This window comes from Populus trichocarpa, chromosome 8 (assembly GCF_000002775.5).
Source record: "Populus trichocarpa isolate Nisqually-1 chromosome 8, P.trichocarpa_v4.1, whole genome shotgun sequence".
NCBI classification, from domain to species: domain Eukaryota; kingdom Viridiplantae; phylum Streptophyta; class Magnoliopsida; order Malpighiales; family Salicaceae; genus Populus; species Populus trichocarpa.
The window spans coordinates 747,072-768,031 of NC_037292.2; the positions used below are offsets into that span (position 1 = coordinate 747,072).

The following is a 20,960-nucleotide window of genomic DNA, read 5'->3' on the forward strand; positions in this document are numbered from 1 at the left end:
ATTAAAATAATTTTAAAATACCAAGAAAAAACTAATTTAAAGCTAAAAAAAAATTAGAGTTTTAAAGAAATGCGGTTAGGGAAAAAAAACAAAAAGCCTTCTAAACATGATTAATTATTTTTAGAGCCGGCTAAAAATTCTATAGGATTAATATTCGGCGTCTTATGGTTTTTTTTAAATATTTTAATATTAGCTTGTCAAGATTATTAAAAAAATTAATTTAATAATTAAAAAAAAACACTTTAAAATGGTTTGAAACACAGATACAAACACCCCGGATCAAAACTGAAGTTAACGTGGGACCCAACAAACCGTAGTTGAAAAAACAATCAACCGCAAAGGTCGGGATTGGAAAATCCGCCACCAACACGACGCGTTTTTAGCCGATGGTTCAAACCTCTAACACAACTCAACAGTACACACATACCTGTCTGCTTATTTTATTATGCAATTAGCAAAATTTATCCATAAAGAAAAGGCAAGCCTATGCACGTACCAACACACGCCATAAGAAACTGAGAAAAGACATTCATACCCACCATAAACCAAGTCGCCCCTTTCTTTCTTCTTTAATTTGCAGCGAACAGACCTGGTAAACCAATTGCCATGCTTTAACTTTGATCAAGATCTTGACTTTCTGTTTTTCTACCCTATTTGTTTTCAAGGGCAGGGCTTGTTTTGTTCATTTGTTACTGTTTTTTGGATCGTTGAATCTTGAGTTTTTCTTTGTTAGTCATTATTCCTCGATCTATTAAGTTGGTGTTTTTGTTTGCTGTTGTACTAATAGTGGATTTAGTCACTGATCAAGAAGGTTTGACTGTTTTGGGATTCTTTATTTGTTGTATTTTGCTGAAAAACTCTGGTATTTGCTGTGATTTGTCGACTAAAGGTCAATCGTTTTGTATTTGCAATTCGACAAATGTTTTTGTTTTAGAAAAGCAGATAATTTCAAGAATTTTTGTGATAGTTGGTTGACTTTTGATTCTATTTGCTGATATTTTTCCATAAGCTGATGGTGTTCGAGTTTTCATAGTGATCATATTGTTAGTAATTTGAAGTTCAAATGTTTTTGTTTTAGAAAAGCAGATAATTTCAAGAATTTTTGTGATAGTTGGTTGACTTTTGATTCTATTTGCTGATATTTTTCCATAAGCTGATGGTGTTCGAGTTTTCATAGTGATCATATTGTTAGTAATTTGAAGTTCAAATGTTTTTGTTTTAGAAAAGCAGATAATTTCAAGAATTTTTGTGATAGTTGGTTGACTTTTGATTCTATTTGCTGATATTTTTCCATAAGCTGATGGTGTTCGAGTTTTCATAGTGATCATATTGTTAGTAATTTGAAGTTCAAATGTTTTTGTTTTAGAAAAGCAGATAATTTCAAGAATTTTTGTGATAGTTGGTTGACTTTTGATTCTATTTGCTGATATTTTTCCATAAGCTGATGGTGTTCGAGTTTTCATAGTGATCATATTGTTAGTAATTTGAAGTTCAAATGTTTTTGTTTTAGAAAAGCAGATAATTTCAAGAATTTTTGTGATAGTTGGTTGACTTTTGATTCTATTTGCTGATATTTTTCCATAAGCTGATGGTGTTCGAGTTCTCATAGTGATCATATTGTTAGTAATTTGAAGTTCAAATCAGTTGTGTTGTGTTGGTAGAGTCTGTAGGACTAGATCTTGATGTTGAGATTAGTGGGGGTGGTTAGAAGTGATTGAGTGCTGGATAGATGGGTAATACTTGTGTAGGACCGAGCATTTCCAAGAATGGTTTTTTCCAATCTGTATCCGCTGCAATGTGGCGGACTCGATCGCCAGATGATTCAATTTCTCAGACTAATGGAGAGTCTGTCCATGAACTTGAGGCAGTATCTAGAGAATCTGAACCGCCTTTGCCAGTTCAGAGCAAACCCCCGGAACAGATGACCATCCCAAAACCCGAAGCACCAGAGAAATCGGAAAAATCAGATGAGCCTGCAAAGCCTAAGAAGCCCCCTCAAGTGAAAAGGGTGTCTAGTGCTGGGCTTAGAACTGAATCTGTTTTAAAAACTAAAGCTGGTAATCTGAAAGAGTTCTTTAGTTTGGGAAAGAAACTAGGACAAGGTCAATTTGGGACAACATTTCTATGCGTGGAGAAAGCGACAAAGAAAGAATTTGCATGCAAATCGATTGCTAAGAGGAAGTTGTTAACTGATGAGGATGTTGAGGATGTAAGAAGGGAAATCTCGATAATGCACCATTTGGCTGGCCACCCAAATGTTATATCTATTAAAGGGGCTTATGAGGATGCTGTGGCAGTTCATGTTGTTATGGAGATTTGTGCTGGTGGTGAGCTCTTTGATAGGATTATTAAGCGCGGGCATTATACCGAAAGAAAGGCAGCTGAGCTTACTCGAACTATAGTTGGAGTGGTTGAAGCTTGTCATTCACTGGGTGTGATGCATCGAGACCTTAAACCTGAGAATTTTCTGTTTGTTAACCAAAAAGAGGACTCACTTCTAAAAACAATTGACTTCGGTTTGTCAATATTCTTCAAGCCAGGTATGTTCTTATCCTTGTACTTTCAGCATCTACTGGAATTGATCTTGTGTTATTTTCATTACCATTTTTTTTATTTGACAACTTGCTTCTCAATTCTATAATCATATGTTTCCTCGGACAAATATACTGCAAGACCTTGTGTAAGAAGCCATAAATTTGCCTTAAAGATTCTACTTGAAAATTGACGGTTCTCTTTCCAGGAGAGAGATTTCACGATGTGGTTGGGAGTCCGTACTATGTTGCTCCTGAGGTTCTGAAAAAGCGTTATGGTCCTGAAGCAGATGTTTGGAGTGCCGGAGTCATCATTTACATTTTGTTAAGTGGAGTTCCTCCCTTTTGGGCTGGTGAGAACTTTGTCATTTACTAGCTTCCTAAATTTAGTTGTTTCTGCAGTTTGTCTAAATGTGATCCAAATTTAACTTAATAGAATTTCCACCATCTCTTGTTTCATCTTGCTTGTCACGGTTATCCAGAGACCGAGCAGGAGATATTTGAACAGGTCCTGCATGGTGATCTTGACTTTTCATCAGACCCTTGGCCTAGTATCTCTGAAAGTGCCAAGGATTTAGTGAGGAGAATGCTTGTTCGAGACCCCAGAAGGCGTTTAACGGCACATGAAGTTCTGTGTGAGTCTTGATTATTCCTTTTTTCTTATCTCTTGATTTACGGGTAGTTACATTGGATTATTGCCTGAATAAAAACAGAAATGAAATGCTCAAGACTGACAAATTAACCCTATGAGAAAATTGGTTTTTCTGAGTTTCAATGCATGACATGTCAGACTATTACTATATCATGCCAAATGGCAGTCTCTTTACATGGGTTTCTTATCTTTTGAATGAAGGGTAAACATGTGTTCAGAATGGTTGTACATGATCTTTAAATCCTCGACAGGACTTGTATTGATGTGATCAAAGTGTTTTTCACTTAGAAATGCATCAAAATAATTATTTTTTTTATTTTTAAAAAATTATTTTTGATATTAGCACATTAAAACAACCTAAAAACATAAAAAAATAATTTTAAGCAAAAAATAAATTAATTAATTTTCATGAAACGCCTTTTGGAACACAATTCCAAACGATGCCAGAGTCATTCAGCCACATCTCCCCAGGTTATCTGCAGTGTTGATAGATTCTTATAATCAAGCAAAAGTGTTAGAGACAGAAAAAAGAACAGAGCGCATTATTTTAAAAAATAACATCTGAACCTCTTGCTTTTTTCCAGACTTCTTTGGAAAGCTCAGGTTGGGTGGTTTTTCTGTTTCTCTTTCATTTCATGTTAGAAAATCTTAATATGAAATCAAGACCTCCTTATTTTTTATCCAGTAGGATTCCTTTTCATCTCTGATGTGTGGGTCATACTTCTTGCAGGCCATCCTTGGGTGCATGAAGATGGTGTAGCTCCTGACAAGCCTCTGGATTCAGCTGTATTGAGTCGTCTGAAGCAGTTCTCTGCTATGAATAAGCTAAAGAAAATGGCTCTTAGAGTAAGTCTCGGGCTCCAGAATGGGTCTTGGAGTAAGTCTCCACATGTGCAAGACATGATGTTGTAATGAACCTTGAAGCATTCGAATATTATATATTCTGGAAATGCTTAGAATCTGGAATTAAAATAACTGTATTCAGATGTTGCATCATTTAAGTGCAGGAATTTAAAGTAGAAGTTTCTGAAGATGTAGAATGATGGATTTGTCTTTTTCCTCTTGCAGATCATTGCAGAGACCCTATCTGAAGAAGAAATAGCTGGCCTAAAGGAGATGTTCAAGATGATAGACTCTGATGGCAGTGGTCAAATCACTTTTGAAGAACTCAAGGCTGGATTGAAAAGAGTTGGAGCTAATCTTAAGGAATCTGAAATTTATGATCTGATGCAAGCAGTGAGTATCATAGGAAGTCCTGATTCCATCTTTAAGCTAGGAAAGTAACTATATTGTATTGACAAGAAATGAACGTGTAGGGGGGATATTCTAAATGTGAACTCAATGTATTTCATGAAAATAACTGTTAACTTTTATACTGCCAGCCCAACAAAAGGTATTGCTGTGACTTATTTCATTCCTTCCGAGTGATTTAGGTCTAGATGTGGGGTACTTCATTGCTTGAAGAAGAGTTAGATTATGATCGCAAATTTCACAAAAATCTAAAGTATGGGAGATACTTTTATGTCTAAAATCCTTCTTTAATTTATTGCATACTCTTAAATTGCAGGCTGATGTAGACAATAGTGGCACAATTGATTATGGAGAGTTCATTGCTGCCACGCTTCATCTAAACAAAATTGAGAGACAGGATCATCTATTTGCAGCTTTCTCATACTTTGATAAGGATGGAAGTGGCTACATTACTCCCGATGAGCTTCAGCAAGCTTGTGAGGAGTTTGGAATAGGGGATGTTCGCTTGGAAGAAATGATCAAAGAAGTTGATCAGGACAATGTAAGTGATATGTTTATCGTTTTTTTCCCTTTTTCTTTTGAAGATTTCATTTTAATTGAACCAGTGATGGGAAGAGGTTTTGACAAGAATAGAGATGGGAAGGGATGAATGGTCTACTTGGTGACCTTTGAGGAAGACACGTTCAAACGCAATATATAGTAGATGATGATGATTTGATTTGCAGAGGCATTACTGGTCCTATAGAAACTTTATCTGGATGCAAATTGGTCCACTAATATCTTCAATCAAGAATATGAAATTTATCCGTATTGGTTTTCTTTCATGGTTTTTGAGAGACGTTTGGCAGAGTGGATATGCTATTTGGATTCTGTGTTGAAAATGCTTCTGCAATGCAACTTATACTGCATATATGTTGCTCGTGAACGAACTCTTTTCTGTCTTTGCAAAACTGCGTTGCATGCTGAGCTTGTAGTCATTGATTGTTTATAAATTTTGCAGGATGGACGCATAGATTACAACGAATTTGTGGCCATGATGCAAAAGGGAAATGTAGCAGGTCCAGCAAGGAAGGGCCTGGAGCATAGTTTCAGCATTAATTTTAGAGAAGCTCTCAAACTTTAGTTGCATAGGCAATGGCGAGGTTCGGTTTAATTCTCTCTTCTTTTTTTGAGGGACTACGGTGTATAGTAAAGAGCATGGCTGCTCCACTATGAGAAGCAAGCAGGCCTTCTGTTTACATGGCAGTGTTTATTTGGGTTTTCCATTTCGATTGGAATCTACCTTGCAATCTTTGTAATAGTTTTGAGGTGGAAAGAGAACTTGTATGCTCCTTTTGTTACTTCTTCAGAACCCAAATATGTTGGCAGAACATTTTGATGTCCTAAGAAATGCATTCTTTTTTCTGGGTTTTAGCATCCTTGCCATACTTCCCTCTAGTTTTCCTTTTTTCATTTGTTTCTTCATCTTCCTTTCTTCCCTGTGGAACTTGAAGACAGGCAAACCAGTTCACTTTTGGGGTGTGATCTGCCCAGATGGAAATATTCAAGATCTTGTGATGTATTTTCATGAAAGCTTGTTAGGCAAAACATCAAGCAAGCTAAATTGTTGGCGCCTGCATTGGTTCCTTATTTTGTTGTAAATTGCTTTATGACTACCGTTTGTATATGTGTTAGCTTTTATTTTTTAAATTGTTTTGTAAAAAATATAAAATTAATGTTTTTTAGGTATTTTTTATAGTTTTGATGTTTTAGTATTAAAAATTTTAAAAAAATAAAAAATTATTTTGATTTTTTTATTTTTGAAAAGCTTTTAAAAAACTTGTGTTTGTTTTTGAGATAGCTTTTGTAGTTGTGGTTTGAAAAAAATAAGTTTAAATATTGTGTGGTTAGTTGGATTTAGATACGTGTTTGATAAAAATTGTGGTTGAGGTTTATGTGCAGCAAAAAACATGTATAAAATATTTGGTAGTTGTGCGGTTGCGGTTGCTTTTCAAAGTGCTTTTTACTTGGAAATGCATTAAAATAATATATTTTTATTTTTGATATCAGCGTATCAAAATGATCTAAAAATACCACAAAAAAAAATTAATTTGAAGTAAAGAAAAAAATAAAAAATTATCAATTTTTTTCAAAAGCGCTTTTGGAACGAAAAAACAAACAGTGTTTTACGAAACTCAGTTAAAAAAATATGTAAAAACTGTTTCATGAAAACTACGTTTTAAACTTAATTTTTAGTGGATCCCATAGTACAAAACATAGTTTTTACAGTTACCAGACACCATGTTGTGTTTTTTGTACCACAAGCGCAAAAGTAGGTGCAAAACAAACACACAAGCATCACTAAAAATAGAAACTCTAAAGAGCATGGGAGTTTGTGGCAATAGACATGTTTATTATGAATTGCTACAACGAGGTTAGGGGTGGTTTAATCTTTTTTCATTGACCCATTGGTTATTGAAAGATTATTCAGAGTTGTCTGTGTTTTATTTTTATTTTTCTAACATTGTAAATATACATTTTTACCCCTGGAGTCCATGAAATTTAGAGTTGTTAACAAATGGTTTTTTTTTTTTTTACTTTTCATAAGCTTCTTAACAGTGAAAATATTTATTTGCCTCCGTATACTTTTTTTTTTTAAAGTTGGGTTGTTAGACAAGAACTTTTTTCATTATTTTTTCATTATTGATGTACAGTGAAAGTACGTTGTCTTTTGAATTTTTAAATTGAAAAAGTTGCAATAATACGCGCGAGTGGGTGGGTGGTGTTCGTGTCATTTAAGTAGCGTGCGTGATGCCACCCGGTAGCCAAATCTAGCCTTCTGCCACCTTTTTGGACGCGCCCTATGTCTTCTTCCACATGTTTTGGTGTGTGGCGGCGTATGGTAATCAGATGGTCACCGATGGTTTTTTCCTTCTTTTCTCCCTCTTTACAGATTAAGTGCACAATTGTCTTATTTGTTTTTTGTTTTTCAATTCTAATCCTAATTTTTTTAATTTATTATTTTGTTATTGTTCTTTTTTATAAAAGTTTTTTTCAATTTAATCCTTCAATTGTAATTTTTTATATGTTTTATTTCAGTTCTCATTATTTTAATTTTCTATTTCGTTCTTATTTCTTTTATATAATTTTTTTTTACAATTTAATCATTCAATTACAATTTCTCATTTTATTTCAGTTCTTATATTTTTTATTTTTTATTTCTTCTTTAGCTCTTTTGTTGATTTTTTTTGGCTTTAAATTTCATCACTCAATCAAAGTTTTTGTTGTTTTGTTTTTTCCAGTTTGACTCTCATTTTTTTAATTTTTTTAAAGCAATTTTTTAACTTAATTTAACCCTCAAATTAAAATTTTTTATTTTCCATCTAGTTAATGGTTTATTTATTTATTCTCTCCCTCATTTTTACTTGAATTTTTTTACGTGATTGATTTTTTTTCCTCACTTTATCTTTTGACATTTATTTGTCAAGGATTTGGCTTTTTACGGTCTTATTGTTCTGCATTGTTTTTTTTAAATATTAATTTTATGATTATCTTTAATTTTTTTTTATGAATTTATCTTGATATCATGATTTGAGTCACAAGCTTTTAATGCTTTTTTTTAATAATAGTTTTTTTAATTGTTTTGTTTGAATTTGATTTTTCAAGATATTATTTTAATTCTTTTATAATCTTTTTTTTTATACAAATAAACTTTATATTTTAAAATAAAAATAAAGATGATTCTAATACGACAATATAAAAAATATGTATATTTTTTAATATTTTTTTAATATATTTTCAATTAATTTGCAAAAACATCACCTACCAAATTACTAAACTCGTAAAAGAAACGCTGAATTTTTTTTTGTTTGTTTTTTCCCAAGAACAAATAGCGCTGGTTTTGGACTTTCTCAATTATAATTTGACATGTACTTAGTTCTCACACACTTCCAAGTTGCACCTCTTCACAAATCAAAGTCCCATGGGAATCCCATGGTACACCACTTAATTGGAGGATCCCATGTGAAAAGGAGTATAGTAAAAAGTATATTCCCACTACATACATGATCATGGGCCATTCATCATGTGTAATTATTCTAATATACTCACCCAAAGTTTTCTTTTTATTTACCTCACAATCAATCAGTATTTTTTTATATAAAAAACCCAAAAACAAAGAAAAACAAAAAATCAAGATCAAAATCACAATCCCTTAACAAATAAATCACTAATCTCATCAACCTAAAATACCACCACACAATACTGGCCATGCTTCGTTTCGTTTGTCACCCTTCCAACCACACCTACACGACATTTTAGCGCTGCTCTCTAATAAAAGCAAAAAAGGGAAAATACTAAACAAATACACAAAATATTGGCGTACCTGGGTGTAAAATACCCATGAGTACATACGGATATACTACCCCCCCACCCCTTCTCTTCTTTTCAACTAATAAATAAAAACCCTAAACTGGTTTCTTTTTAGCCTTTTTCTCTCTCTCTACAATAAAACATACTCTTCCTCTCTCTCTCTCCACACCGTAACCCTAATTTCGCGGTTCTAAATGGCGGCGGCGGCTGGTCGGGAAAGTAACGAGAGGCTGTATGAAGACCGAGGAGGCTACGGGAAGTTTCGAAAACGGCCGTTTCGAAGGAGTACGCAGACGACGCCGTATGATCGTCCTTCGACGGCAATTCGAAACCCTGGCGGGATTAGTAATGGTTGGTTGTCGAAATTAGTGGATCCGGCTCAGAGACTCATTGCTTCTAGCGCACACAGGCTTTTCGCCTCTGTCTTTCGAAAACGGCTACCTGCGCCGCCGGTGGTAACTCCTCGGTCGCAGCCTCCGGAGACGGAGCGGGAGACAGGTTGGGTTTCTTTTGATTGTGGTTCGAAAATGTTTTCATTTTGTTGAGTTATTGTTTTTTTTTTTTGTTGATGTTGGTTTCTTTTTGCTTGATTCTTGTTGTAGAATTGGCGTAGTTAGGTTTTTGATTCGGTGAATTTTGGGAATTATTGTTTTTGGGCTAGAAGAATTGTTAATCAGGGATTCTCTCTTTAATGAGTCAGGGCTTGTTTGTTACAGTTAGTTAAAATTTGTAATTAACGATGCTCACTCCTTAACTGTACTTCAGTTAGTAAATTTCAATTTTTTTTTTGTTAAAGAGAGAATTTGTTTGAATCATGTGTTGTTTTAAACAGACGTGAACCCGGGAGCATTGGATAAGCCAAAGGGAATGTCTTCCACAGTAAGTGATTGCTTTTGTGCTTCTTTTTGCTCCTGTTCAGCTTTTTTCTTATAATCATTATCACTTGGTTATTTAGTTGATTTTGATGGATTTATGACTTTGGGTTATGTTGTCGGAACTGGGAATTTGGGAAGAATGTCAATGTTATTTGAGGGACTAAGTTCAAATCTCGCTAAATTCAAGGGTTATTTAAAAATTCTTCTGTTAGTTGATAATCCTGTTTATGTTGGGGAGTTGTAGAAATAGTTATGAGGAGAAAATACATGTCTGTATTTTCCCTTATAATGTAGATATAAATCTATTTTAAGATTCTTACATGATTATGAATGTCGTTGCTGCTGTGCTTTTTTTTTAGCTGACACAGAATGGACCAAAGGGATTTTAATAACTGATGTTAGTGCATTTTGAGACTGCAACTAGTTAAACCATGAACTTTCTGTAGCTTTTTACAACTGTTTCAGGTATGCAATATTATTAGCCATCAAATTTGCAGGATTAAAGAGAGGAGTGATGGGGAGAAAAGGGCATGACTAGTTGTATATTCCTTTTTTTTTCCCCTTAATGAATCTAAAATCAGCTATAAGGAAATTTTCTAATGGATCAAAGAGTAAATTAAATGCATACGTTTTATTATGGATTATAAAAACTTCACTTTCATCATTTTCATGCATGCGTCAGCGATATTTTCATATGTTTGCAGTTGTGGTTCATGTATACTAACTTTGTGATTTATGTGTTGCAAATTTGACTCGTATGTTTTTTCTGTTTGCAAAATTGTTCTCAAAGGATTGTCTTGAAGTGCATAGAGAAGCCATCAATGCAAGCAGTGGTCTGATTAATAGTTTCGATAGAGGTGGGGTCACTGAACTCGAATTAATTCTAAAGCAGAAGACCTTTACCAGGCAAGTTACTGTAGAATTAAAATCCACTGACTTTGAATTAGCTGTTATGTATGTATTGTAACATCTGAGACATGCTCGGTGGAAACTTTCTTCATCTGTATATTTATTTGTGATGTCATAATTCCTTTTTTTTCTGCATTTTATAATTTTTCTCAAGTGTTTATTATGATGATGTGGTGATGCAAGGCATAATTTTTTCTTTATTAATTTCTCTACAGGTCTGAGATTGATCGATTGACAGCTCTGCTGCAATCCAGGACTGCTGATTTTCCAACTGGTAATGAAGAGAAAAAACCTGAAGTGATTTCTTCAAGAGCCATGGTCTCTGAAGGCAAAAAGGAGTTATTGACTGTTCCCGTTACTAATGGGTTTGAGAGCCGCATTAATTCAACACCTATTGTCTGCTCAAGTGTAGGAGAAATTCTCATGCTTCTTCTCTATTGTTCTGACACTTGCAAGCGTTTTTGTTGGTTTGTTGATTCTCGTGTCATAGAAGTTGTAAGAGTGTGCATACACATGATGTGTGTACACAAGCATTTATTTGTACATGCAAACCTGCACATGCACATAGTCACACGGCTTTATGCTGTTTCTCCTGTTTCACATTTAGTGGCTTTGCACCTTTGCTTTTGTTTCACATAGATATATGATTTGGCGTGATTCTCTTCTCTTGTTTTATGGAGAATGTTAGGACTTGCCTATACATGATGTGTGAATTCATGCACTCATGTGCATCTGCATACCCACCCATGGCTTTGCATTGTGGCTCTGATTCACATTTAATGGCAAAAATTTTATTCAGGTCGTCAATGAGGATGTTGCTTCACCTACAGAGCTTGCAAAAGCTTACATGGGTAGTAGGCCTTCAAAAGTATCACCATCAATGCTAGAATCACGCTGCCAGCCATTTCGGGATAATTCAACAGCTCTGATCAACCATACATTCACTCCAAAATCACCAATGATGTCACTCACGCCACGTTCTTCTGGCTGTCCTGGGGTTCCTGAGAATTATTTTGTGACACCAAGGTCTCGAGGCAGATCTGCTATATACAATATGGCTCGAACACCATACTCCAGAGTTCATGCATCTACTCGCCTCCAGGTTGGTATGATATGAAAATCTGTTTCTGTTCGAAATTGTGATTTAAATTTTTATTATCAACACTTCCCCCCCTCATTTTCCAGGGTGCCGGAACATCAAGTGATGCTTTCGCTGGACCTTCATTTTCATCTCAGAATGCATTGGAGAGCAGCAGATTTTCTGGATCTAAACAAGGGGTACCAGTGCTGAAATCAATCAAAAACATTTTCATAGACATTTAGAATTCTCGAGCATTATGTGACCAGATTAGTTTATTTCTTTTTCAGGCTTTAAAACGGAGGAGTTCTGTCCTGGATAATGATATAGGATCTGTTGGTCCCATACGTAGAATTCGTCAGAAATCAAACCTTCTGCCTACCTCTGGAACCCTTTCTATTCGCGGAGCTGGTATCGGCTCTAATGCTGCTCAAAAACTACCCTCAACAGAGAAGCCAGTTTTAGTGGGTGAACCATCAAAGGATAATGGGGATAACAATGTCTATGGTACTACTTTTACCCCTGTTCCCTCCAAGTCAAGTGAGATGGCATCAAAGATATTGCATCAGCTGGATGTGTTGGTCTCATCAAGGGAGAAGTCTCCTGCCAAGTTGTCACCATCCATGCTACGGGGACCAGCTCTTAGAAGCCTGGAGAATGTAGATTCTTCAAAGTTTGTAGAAATTGATAATGATACTAACAAGTTAGCCTTGAAACATGATACCTTGTTACCTGATGCAAGAGAGTCTGTGTCACAAAAGCAAGACAAAATTGAAGAAAAGGGTCCTAGCAAACCCATTGCTCCATGTGGCAAGTCAGCCTTGGCAGGAAATGGTATGGATACCACAAGTTTATTGAAGAATGATTTGGCTGGGGTCAAAACATCAGCTTTTCCTGTGATGAGCACCTTTGCTCAGGCTCCTGTACAAAAGAAAAGGGCTTTCCAGATGAGCGCACAAGAGGTATTTGTTACATCAAGTAATATTTGATATTTACACCTAAGTTGGATGAAGGCCCTTTACTAGTCTCCTTAGCCTATTTATTTTCTCTATATTTCTTCACTTATCACATCTGGAATCACTTCTTTTTTTAAAAAAAAAAATAGTTTCCTTTGCTTGTCCGTGGACTGAGTTACATCACATTGGGTAGACCAAGTTACGCCACACTGGGTATCTTGTCTTTCCTTTCCCTCTAATATTAGGTTTGAGTGGGCAGTCCAAGTGATTGTAGCATGCACCTGAGATTTTTAGTTTGCATTTTGCCGTGGTTCTATCCATTGTCTTCCACCCATCTAAAGTTGGTTGTGCACTAGTTTCTCCTCGTGCTTAATAAACAAACATACATTTCTGTATTGATAATCCAGGCATAGAAAATGTAGTCATCTTGATTGGAAAATCCTGGCATCATACTAAACATTAAAATTGGGTTGTGGATGCTGGAATGGGGGAAAGTTAGCCATCTGCCATTTTTTGGATGCAATTTCAGTATAGCCCTTCAGCTTTCAGATAATTTATTATTATCCTTTCTAGTTGTAAGCCATTCCTTCACTCTCGGTTGCTATGGAGGGTTCCCATTCTAATCCTTCTAGTGTAATTATATTCATCTTAGTCCCCTGCATGTAGGAGCAATTGAAGGGAAAAAAAACTGCACTCCTATCTTTCATATGCAGTTAGAGGCATTTTCAGTCCTTCAAATTTTAATTTCAAATAATTTAACCATTCAAGGATCATTAGACCGCACAAAGTTTTTCTACAATTTCAACTAAACCTCTTATCTGATTATATCCACATTTAAACCGAAAATTTGGGGTGATGGTGATCATTTGTTGTGCCACAGGACAAATGGAGATTAGACCCATTAGCTGCTTTTTTTTTCTTATCTGAAATATAATGTAATTAAAAAAAATGAAAGTAATAGTATGAGTGTACATGATTGTCTTGATTTTAATTGTCTCGATTTTTTTAACTTTGTTTATAATTAGAATTATAATATGTTGATAAAATAAAAAGAATATAAATTGCAATAATTTAGCCATTCAATACAGATACAATATTTCTTTCAGAATTTCAACTAAAATCTTTTATCCAATTTATTTCAACATGTAAACTGAAGCTAATTAAAATTAGGTTATGACATAATAATATATGATTTAATTTTTTTTTGCATTATTCAACTTAATTATTTTTACATATATGTATGGGCAACTGTGGTTATTCGAAATAAACTACAATGACATTGAACTGATAGAGGTCTACATTACCTGTGGCAACAGCCACAGACCACCATCTAGGTGGTTATAAATTCAGTATGCTCTATATTCTAGTACTAGTGTGTGATATTTTATTCCCTCTTTTGAAGGATTTTCTGGAGCTTGATGATGATGACTACTCTAATGGGACTGCATCTGGTATGTTGGCTGAAGGGAGAGAAAAGGTGGATACCAAATTGGTAGAAAAGAAGACCATTGTTGCTGAGGCTGTTGTAGTGGAGAAGTCTCCGGTCCAATCTGAAGTCAACTCCCCATCAAGTTATACATTGAACAAAAAAAATGCAGGGATTGATGGGTCTGTGGTTGTGGAAAAGAGCATTGGCTTTATTTCCCCAGCAGCACCTCTGCCTACCATTACTGATAAGCAGGCTGCGGTAAACAAGTTAGAATCAATATCTGATGAAGTTGCCCTACCAAAGTATTCGAATGCTTTGCCCCAAATATTTAGCACCGCTGAGAAGGTTGCTTTGCCAAAGGAACCAAATGGCACCTCTCAATTTTTCCATTTTAGCAATAGAACTGGTGATAAAGCTGCACCACTCACACTTACCTCAGTCATGAGTGACCCATCTGGCCAAAAGTTGGGTGTATCATCTGATGCTGGACCAAAGGGTTTCAGGTCAGTAGATATATGTTAGTATTTTTTTTTACGGTTTTCATTGTCATGTCTTTAAAGTGTGAAGCCAATATATATGTGCTATGAGGCTAAATGCAGAAATTATGGGTTCACATATGCTGTAACTTGTGAAAAAGATCAACCACAGGTATAAATGCGCATGCCAAATTGATGTTACCTTGATCTGGTTCAGTTGTTTCCTTTTCTTCCTTTCCCAAGTCAACAATTCAATGGCATTTCTTGTGAAACTTTGTGACATTGAATTTCCCCAGATCTTAATTTTTATGGTTTATTAACTTTTTCTCTCTTGCCTAATGTCCAGCTTTACACCTATTGCTACTGGTGCTACTGAGTTGGTGACAAGAGATCCTGGATTAGATAAAGGTGATGATAAGGACAGTTTGAAGATCGGAAACTCATTCAGGACAGCTGAAAATGTGCCTTCTACATCAATTTCATCAAATGGAAGCCTATTCTCATTTGGCATCACCTCCAATAGTTCAAGTCTAAATAATGGATTTCTTGCTTCTACTACCCCATCTTCATTTTCCTCTCCCAGTCTGCCTCTATTTTCCAGTAACTTAACTGGTCAAAAATCATCTAGCATCCCTTCCAACAGTGTTGCTAGCAGCAGTACTAATGCCACTACCACTGCTTTCACAGCTGCAAGCACTAATGGGAATAGCAACTTCTCTGTTTCAGCATCGGCATCAGAACCTACCTTGACAGCTGCATCTATTTTTAAATTTGGGACTGTCTCATCAAATTCAGTCTTAACAGTACCATCAATTACTACTGAAACAACAGAAGTCAAGACCAAAGAAACAAGTTTTAGTGCTTCTAGTGGCACATCCTCTGCAATGACAAGCACAACTGGCAGCATTTTTGGTGGTACTTCTGCAATCACGAATGCAGGCAATAATATTTTTGGTGATACCACTGCAGTTACTGGCAAAGAAAATAGTGTTTTTGGTGGTACATCCCCTGCAGTTACAAGTACAGAAAGTAGTGTTTTGAATGCCACATCTGCAGTTATGAGCACAGGAAGTGGTCCTTTTAACTTCAATGCTGGGAGCACAACTTCAGCTGCTACTAATCAATCTCAGGGTTTTAATCCTTTTAATGCTGGCACTACTCAGGTTTCTGCTGCTGGAACTGGTTTGGCAACTTCAACACAGAGTATGCCGATGCAATTTAGTTCACCTGCATCAACTGCGAGTTCAGCCTTCTCTTCTGGCAGTTCCACATTTGGTTATGTGAATACAGCCTTCTCTTCTGGCAGTTCCACATTTGGTTCCTCTACATCTAAATTGTTAAGTTCTGGTACTACGTTTGGACTTAACTCTTCCACTTCCGAGTCCAGCTCTGTTAGCTCCATGGCGAGCCCCGCATCTGCTGTATTTGGTTCCAACTGGCAGGCACCGAAATCTACTGGATTTAGTTCCACACCATCCTCTTCTTCCTCAACGTTGTTTGCCTTCGGAGCAACTTCTAATACTGGTACGAGCAGTGCACCCATGGTGTTTGGATCAACCTCTAGTGTCTCATCTGCTCCCCCTTTCCCCTTCAGTTCACCTGCATCTGCTACTCCATCACAGTCTGTGTTCGGTGCCCCAAATCCTAGCTTCGGATTTGGTTCTTCATCTGGTAATAATGACCAAATGAGCATGGAGGACAGCATGGCAGAGGACACAGTTCAGGCAACCGCGCCTTCAGTTTCTGTATTTAGCCAACAACCAACTGCACCTGGCTCAATTTTTGGTTTTTCAGCTCCATCGGGTGGGAATCAGTTTGGTTCTACAGGTCCACCAGGTGCAAATCCCTTTCAATTTGGAAGCCAACCAAATCTTGCTGCTCCGCAGAACCCATCTTTTCAAGCTTCAGGTAGTCTAGAGTTTAATGCTGGAGGAAGCTTCTCATTGGGAACAGGTGGCGGTGACAAGTCCCATAGAAAATTTGTCAGAGTCAAAAAAACACAGCGCAAGCGGTAAAGACACCTAGGAACTCCGGTTTGGTTTTGTTGTGTAATTTCCTGGTTATTCGTGGCAGACAAGTAATTATAATGATGAGAGATACACAGCATGATTTGCTGTTTCCGAGGTCACCCATTGAGACAAAGGTAAACCTGCCTTCTCAGGCACCAGAGATGTGCCTGATCCTGCTTATGTCTTTACAGTTCCCTTTCCCCTCAGGACGATGGTGGAAAGGTGGGCTTATGTTGTTGCAATTTTGTACTGTCTTCTTAGCAAACCTAAGATAGTGGTAGCTCATAGGATTATAGTTGGGTAAATTTGCTTGCGATCATGTTCTCTGTAGTCTGTACTCAATCACTTGTAACATAAACAGCAAATCATATCGATTTGTTTAAGAAAGTGTCTTGTTCTGAGCATCAGGTATTTCCAATAATCATTGTTTTATCTCACTTGTAATCTGTTTTCTAACATTCCTCTCTCTTGCCTTATTTACTGGCGACAGAACTTAGAAGCGAACAATGAATTATACACGAGGGTTTGCTGAAAGACAAGCAGGCCGACCCTAACCATTCAACCCCTAAGAGATCAGGTTGACTGCTGGGTGTACTTCCAGCCTTCACTTGAATCTAACCAGGTGTATCCTATGTTCATACTTTTTTTATTGCAGTAGCAATAAAATTACCACTGCTAAAAATAGTCTCAAACTTATCTGGTATCAAAATACGCCTTTTAAATAGTGTCAAATTAAGAGTTACTGATTGAGAGTTATTTTTGATATTCCAAAAACAAAAATTGAAGCAAAAAAAAAATTAAAAAAATAAAGAATATATTCAGGCTAATACCAAACACCACTGAAATAGGAGATAAAAAATGTCAATTTATCCTACTATTAATGTATATGATATAAGATTTGGCTATTGGAGCCAACAATTTAAAAAAGAAGCACAAAATTACTGGCAGGAAGATAGGTGGTGTGAAGCGTTAGGCACAAAATGTACCCTCCTCCATACAGCAAGTTCTTGAAGCACTATAAATCCCTTTTAAGTCGGGTAATTAACAATCCTACATTACTAAACCATGATCAAAGCAACAAGATGAGTAAACGATCAGAATTGAACTCGTTTTGTTTTTACAGATGTAGCCAGCCTCGTGGCGATTAGATTAGTAATGTCTGGCTCCAGCATTATTGTAAACACGGCCCTCAGGGTATGGAATCCTTCCCTCATTTCCTTGAGCTCTTCCACCCCCACCATACTGAGGTCGGCCCCGGTATGACTCAAATTGACTGCTGGCATAAGCCCGATGTGTTTCTCCAGCACTGATGGGTCCTGTAGCAGCTGCACCACTATAGCCACGGGCATCCTGCAAACCTGTGTTTGGGTAGTGGCTCCTGCTGGCTTGTTGGTACTGACTTAGTCGGGCTTGTGATTCCTTCCTAAGAAACTCTTCTCGTCTATTGGTTTGTTGAGCTCGAAGTGCGGAAAGTTTTTCCTGGTATCTGGTATTGATCTCGATAATTTTCTGAAGCAGCAAAAATATTGAATGTTTATCGTTTGGCCAATCATCTATAATATGAACAGTAAAAAATACAAAGAAAGCCAGTGCTATCAGAGATCAATAATTTAGTAAAGTCAAAGGGAAGAGAAGGTTTCAAAACCAGCATAAGAAGAGTAGGGCATGTTAGAGAAGCAGGAAGATTTGCAACACACTAAGCAACAGTTAGCTATTTGTAAATTAATTTGCTTAAATATTTATTTGACTTCTTCAATCATGCACATGCGTCATCAAGAAGTTATGCGAGTAACCCCCCTCCCCTTCTCTCCTCCCTGTAAGAGCCTTTACTGGCCTAAGTTTAAAATAGTTGCAGCTCACAAGGTGGGAAAGCCCGAATAATTGAAGAAATTGTTTCATAGAAGTCTCACCTCCCTATGCCTAGCATTTTCAGCAACCTCTGCATCACCTTGCTCCTTTGCCAATTTCGTTACTTCATCAAAGAACTTCCTTTCAAGACCTTCAAAAGACATTGGCAATGACTTGTCCTCAAAGCCAAGCTCCATATCTTGGTCATGGGGCTGGGTTCCGCCAGCTTCCTTGTTGGATTGACTTTCTAGACCCATTTTCGGATCAGGTGGCTGCCCATGGTAGTAAGATCTTGCCCCAGAACCCACTTGACCTGCAAAATGAAACAAATATGAAAAAACATTCATAAAACTTTTTCTTAGCTTTTTTTCTCCCACAAAAGCCACAATTTTCTTGGTTATCAAGCATGCATCCTAAAGCTTGTTCACACACGTAGCATCCAAATTACATACAAATATCAATCTCCACTTTCTGATTCTTTACCTTTAAACTTTAGTGCCCAATTGCATCTTGACTATAATTCAATCTTCAATAGATTTACCAGCAATCCTAACACATCAACGCAGCTCACTGCTCTACATTGTAAATAAGTTCATAGCTTTCTTTGATCATCTGTATTCTATACTACGCTCAAAAGGGTCAAGATATCACCCACTTCAAATGAACTAAGGTTCTGTTTGGTATGACTTTTGTGCATTGATTTGAGTTGTTTTTTAAACTTTTTACTTGTAGAAATGTTATAAATATATTTGATTAGACAACTTCTGACTGAAATAAAAAATTTGTTACAAAAGTGAGTCAAGATTTTGATTTAATCAAAAGTTAAAATTTTCAACTTTTAACTCGGATTCTACTTAATACTATATCTCTTCCCCGAAAAATTCGTTTTGAATCATTTTTACCGGACATATTTCTGAACTTATTTTTGTCACGTTATTTATGAAAAACAACTTATGAATTGTGACTCGAGGTAAACTAGGTTATGCCAATTGGGCTCTTAACACACAACTTTTACTTCCATCAATTCCACCTACCAATTCCTTCACTTTCCAATTCTTAACATTAACTCCCAATTCCTCATTGTCCTTCCACCATTGTTCTGATAACTCCAAAAGCTTAACGTTAATTCCTATATCGTCAAAGAAAGTTCACACTTTCCTTCAATGTTCAAATCAAATTCACTACCTTCAACAACCCAGAAAACCCTTAACTTCTAACAAACATTACTTTCACTCTCTTAATTAAACATCCATCAAACACAATAACATCAAGAAACACACAGTATTCACTCACCTTCACTGAAAGTATGAGTAGGCAATTGATTGTGAACATTCTGTGAATCTCTGTCCCACTGCCACTGCCCTTCAGCTTTTGAAGATTTATACCCAGGATGCTGCTCTGCCTCCACACTAGAGTACCCATCTTGCCTTCCTCCTCCTCCATAACTATTACTCATTGCCCCTGTATTTCCTCTCATTCTTTGTCCACCTCCTCCATACGGGTTCATATTCCCATCCCCGTACGCCGGCGGTGGCTGCCGTTTCATTCTTTCTCTCTCTGTAATCCAAAAAGAAACACGGCAATACACGAATTAGCAGCTGTTTGAAAACAACGTTGCACTATCTGATATGTTACTGCACTTTACTTTGGTTTGGTTTGCTTCTTTTCGATTTATGAGTAACTCGAAGAGACGCAGGATAGGGAGCGAGCTAGTGATGGTTGATGTTTGCCCTTGAAAGAGATGCCAAGTTTTCTTTGTGGGCCATGGCCTATTTAGTTTAAGGCCTATCATACCTATGGAAGGCTACATGTTGAGGGTAATTTTTTTAGTTCGTTTTCAGATCAATAAAAATAAATATTCTTTTTTTTTTTCCATTTTAAAAATGTACTTTCACATTATCCTAATTTATTAAAAAATAATTAATTATATGAATATTATCCTTAAAGTTTGAATTCAAAATATTAAGAAAATCAATATATTTCTTTAATCATTAAATCAACTCTTTAAAAATATTAAAAATAATTGGGTGAAGTCACGTTTTTAATTGTTTATATTTGATAAAATTATGATGGTATTTTGTAATGTTTTATAATCTAGACAATTTTTGTTCATCTTTGTACATATTTCTTACTTGAGTGAGTATTTTATAACAAAATTAAAATAAATATTTTTCAATATAAGCAACTAAATTTATAGCGGAAAAATTATTAAAATTTAAAAGGTGTTGCTACAGTGTTCTAGCCACACCCATGAAATATTATTAATTGAAACAATGCTTTGTTTCCTTGTTTTTTTTTTTTAATCTTATTCATTTAGTTTTTTTTTCAATTTAACTTCTAATAATTCAAATTTCTTTATTTAGCTTTTTTTTTTTCTATTTTTAATTTTTAATTTACCTTACATGAGGATTCTAATCTTCAATATTAGATTTAGTATAACTGAGTTTTGTATTTTTTTTATTTTCTTTCTGTATTGTGATCACGGTCTCATTACCCGGATCACAAGTTTTACAAGTTAACCCGAACCGATCCTGGTTTATTTTTTGTTTTTCTAATCTATTTTTTTTTAATTTCATCGATTAAGATTGAGTTAGCT

At 35.9% G+C, this 20,960-nt stretch overlaps 3 protein-coding genes across 9 annotated transcripts in view; 2 read left to right on the plus strand and 1 right to left on the minus strand.

The window, feature by feature from the left end:
* Positions 1-465: 465 nt before the first annotated feature.
* LOC7490877 (calcium-dependent protein kinase 1) lies at positions 466-5,847 on the plus strand. The gene is made up of 7 exons (XM_002310942.4): positions 466-2,540; positions 2,741-2,884; positions 3,014-3,166; positions 3,914-4,029; positions 4,252-4,419; positions 4,751-4,975; positions 5,435-5,847. The coding sequence occupies exons 1-7, from the start codon at positions 1,730-1,732 to the stop codon at positions 5,555-5,557; spliced, it is 1,740 nt and encodes a 579-aa protein (XP_002310978.1). The 5' UTR covers positions 466-1,729; the 3' UTR covers positions 5,558-5,847.
* Positions 5,848-8,882: 3,035 nt separating this feature from the next.
* Positions 8,883-20,960, plus strand: part of LOC7486875 (nuclear pore complex protein NUP1) — a 30,754-nt gene continuing 18,676 nt past the window's right edge. The window contains exons 1-9 of one of the 2 annotated variants that reach the window (XR_008059812.1): positions 8,883-9,282; positions 9,617-9,663; positions 10,450-10,565; positions 10,784-10,976; positions 11,368-11,670; positions 11,754-11,846; positions 11,937-12,608; positions 14,005-14,534; positions 14,854-16,631. Coding sequence is in view for 1 of the 2 variants with exons in the window: in XM_024607174.2 (XP_024462942.2) it covers positions 8,979-9,282; positions 9,617-9,663; positions 10,450-10,565; positions 10,784-10,976; positions 11,368-11,670; positions 11,754-11,846; positions 11,937-12,608; positions 14,005-14,534; positions 14,854-16,522 (3,927 nt within the window). In the remaining variant the exon portion in view is untranslated. Of the gene's footprint in view, positions 9,283-9,616; positions 9,664-10,449; positions 10,566-10,783; positions 10,977-11,367; positions 11,671-11,753; positions 11,847-11,936; positions 12,609-14,004; positions 14,535-14,853; positions 16,954-20,960 lie in introns of those variants that run through there. The other variant, XM_024607174.2, reaches the window with a different exon arrangement.
* The window catches only part of LOC18101294 (uncharacterized), a 74,192-nt gene continuing 70,593 nt past the window's right edge, over positions 17,362-20,960 (minus strand). For 3 of the 6 annotated variants that reach the window (XM_052454947.1, XM_052454948.1, XM_052454949.1), the window contains 2 exons: positions 18,427-18,677; positions 17,362-18,025 (listed from right to left, as the gene is read on the minus strand). In XM_052454947.1, coding sequence (XP_052310907.1) covers positions 17,666-18,025; positions 18,427-18,677 — 611 coding nt within the window. In that variant the 3' untranslated portion in view covers positions 17,362-17,665. Of the gene's footprint in view, positions 18,026-18,426; positions 18,678-19,657; positions 19,737-20,960 lie in introns of all 6 variants that reach the window. The other 3 variants (XM_052454946.1, XM_052454951.1, XM_052454950.1) reach the window with 3 other exon arrangements.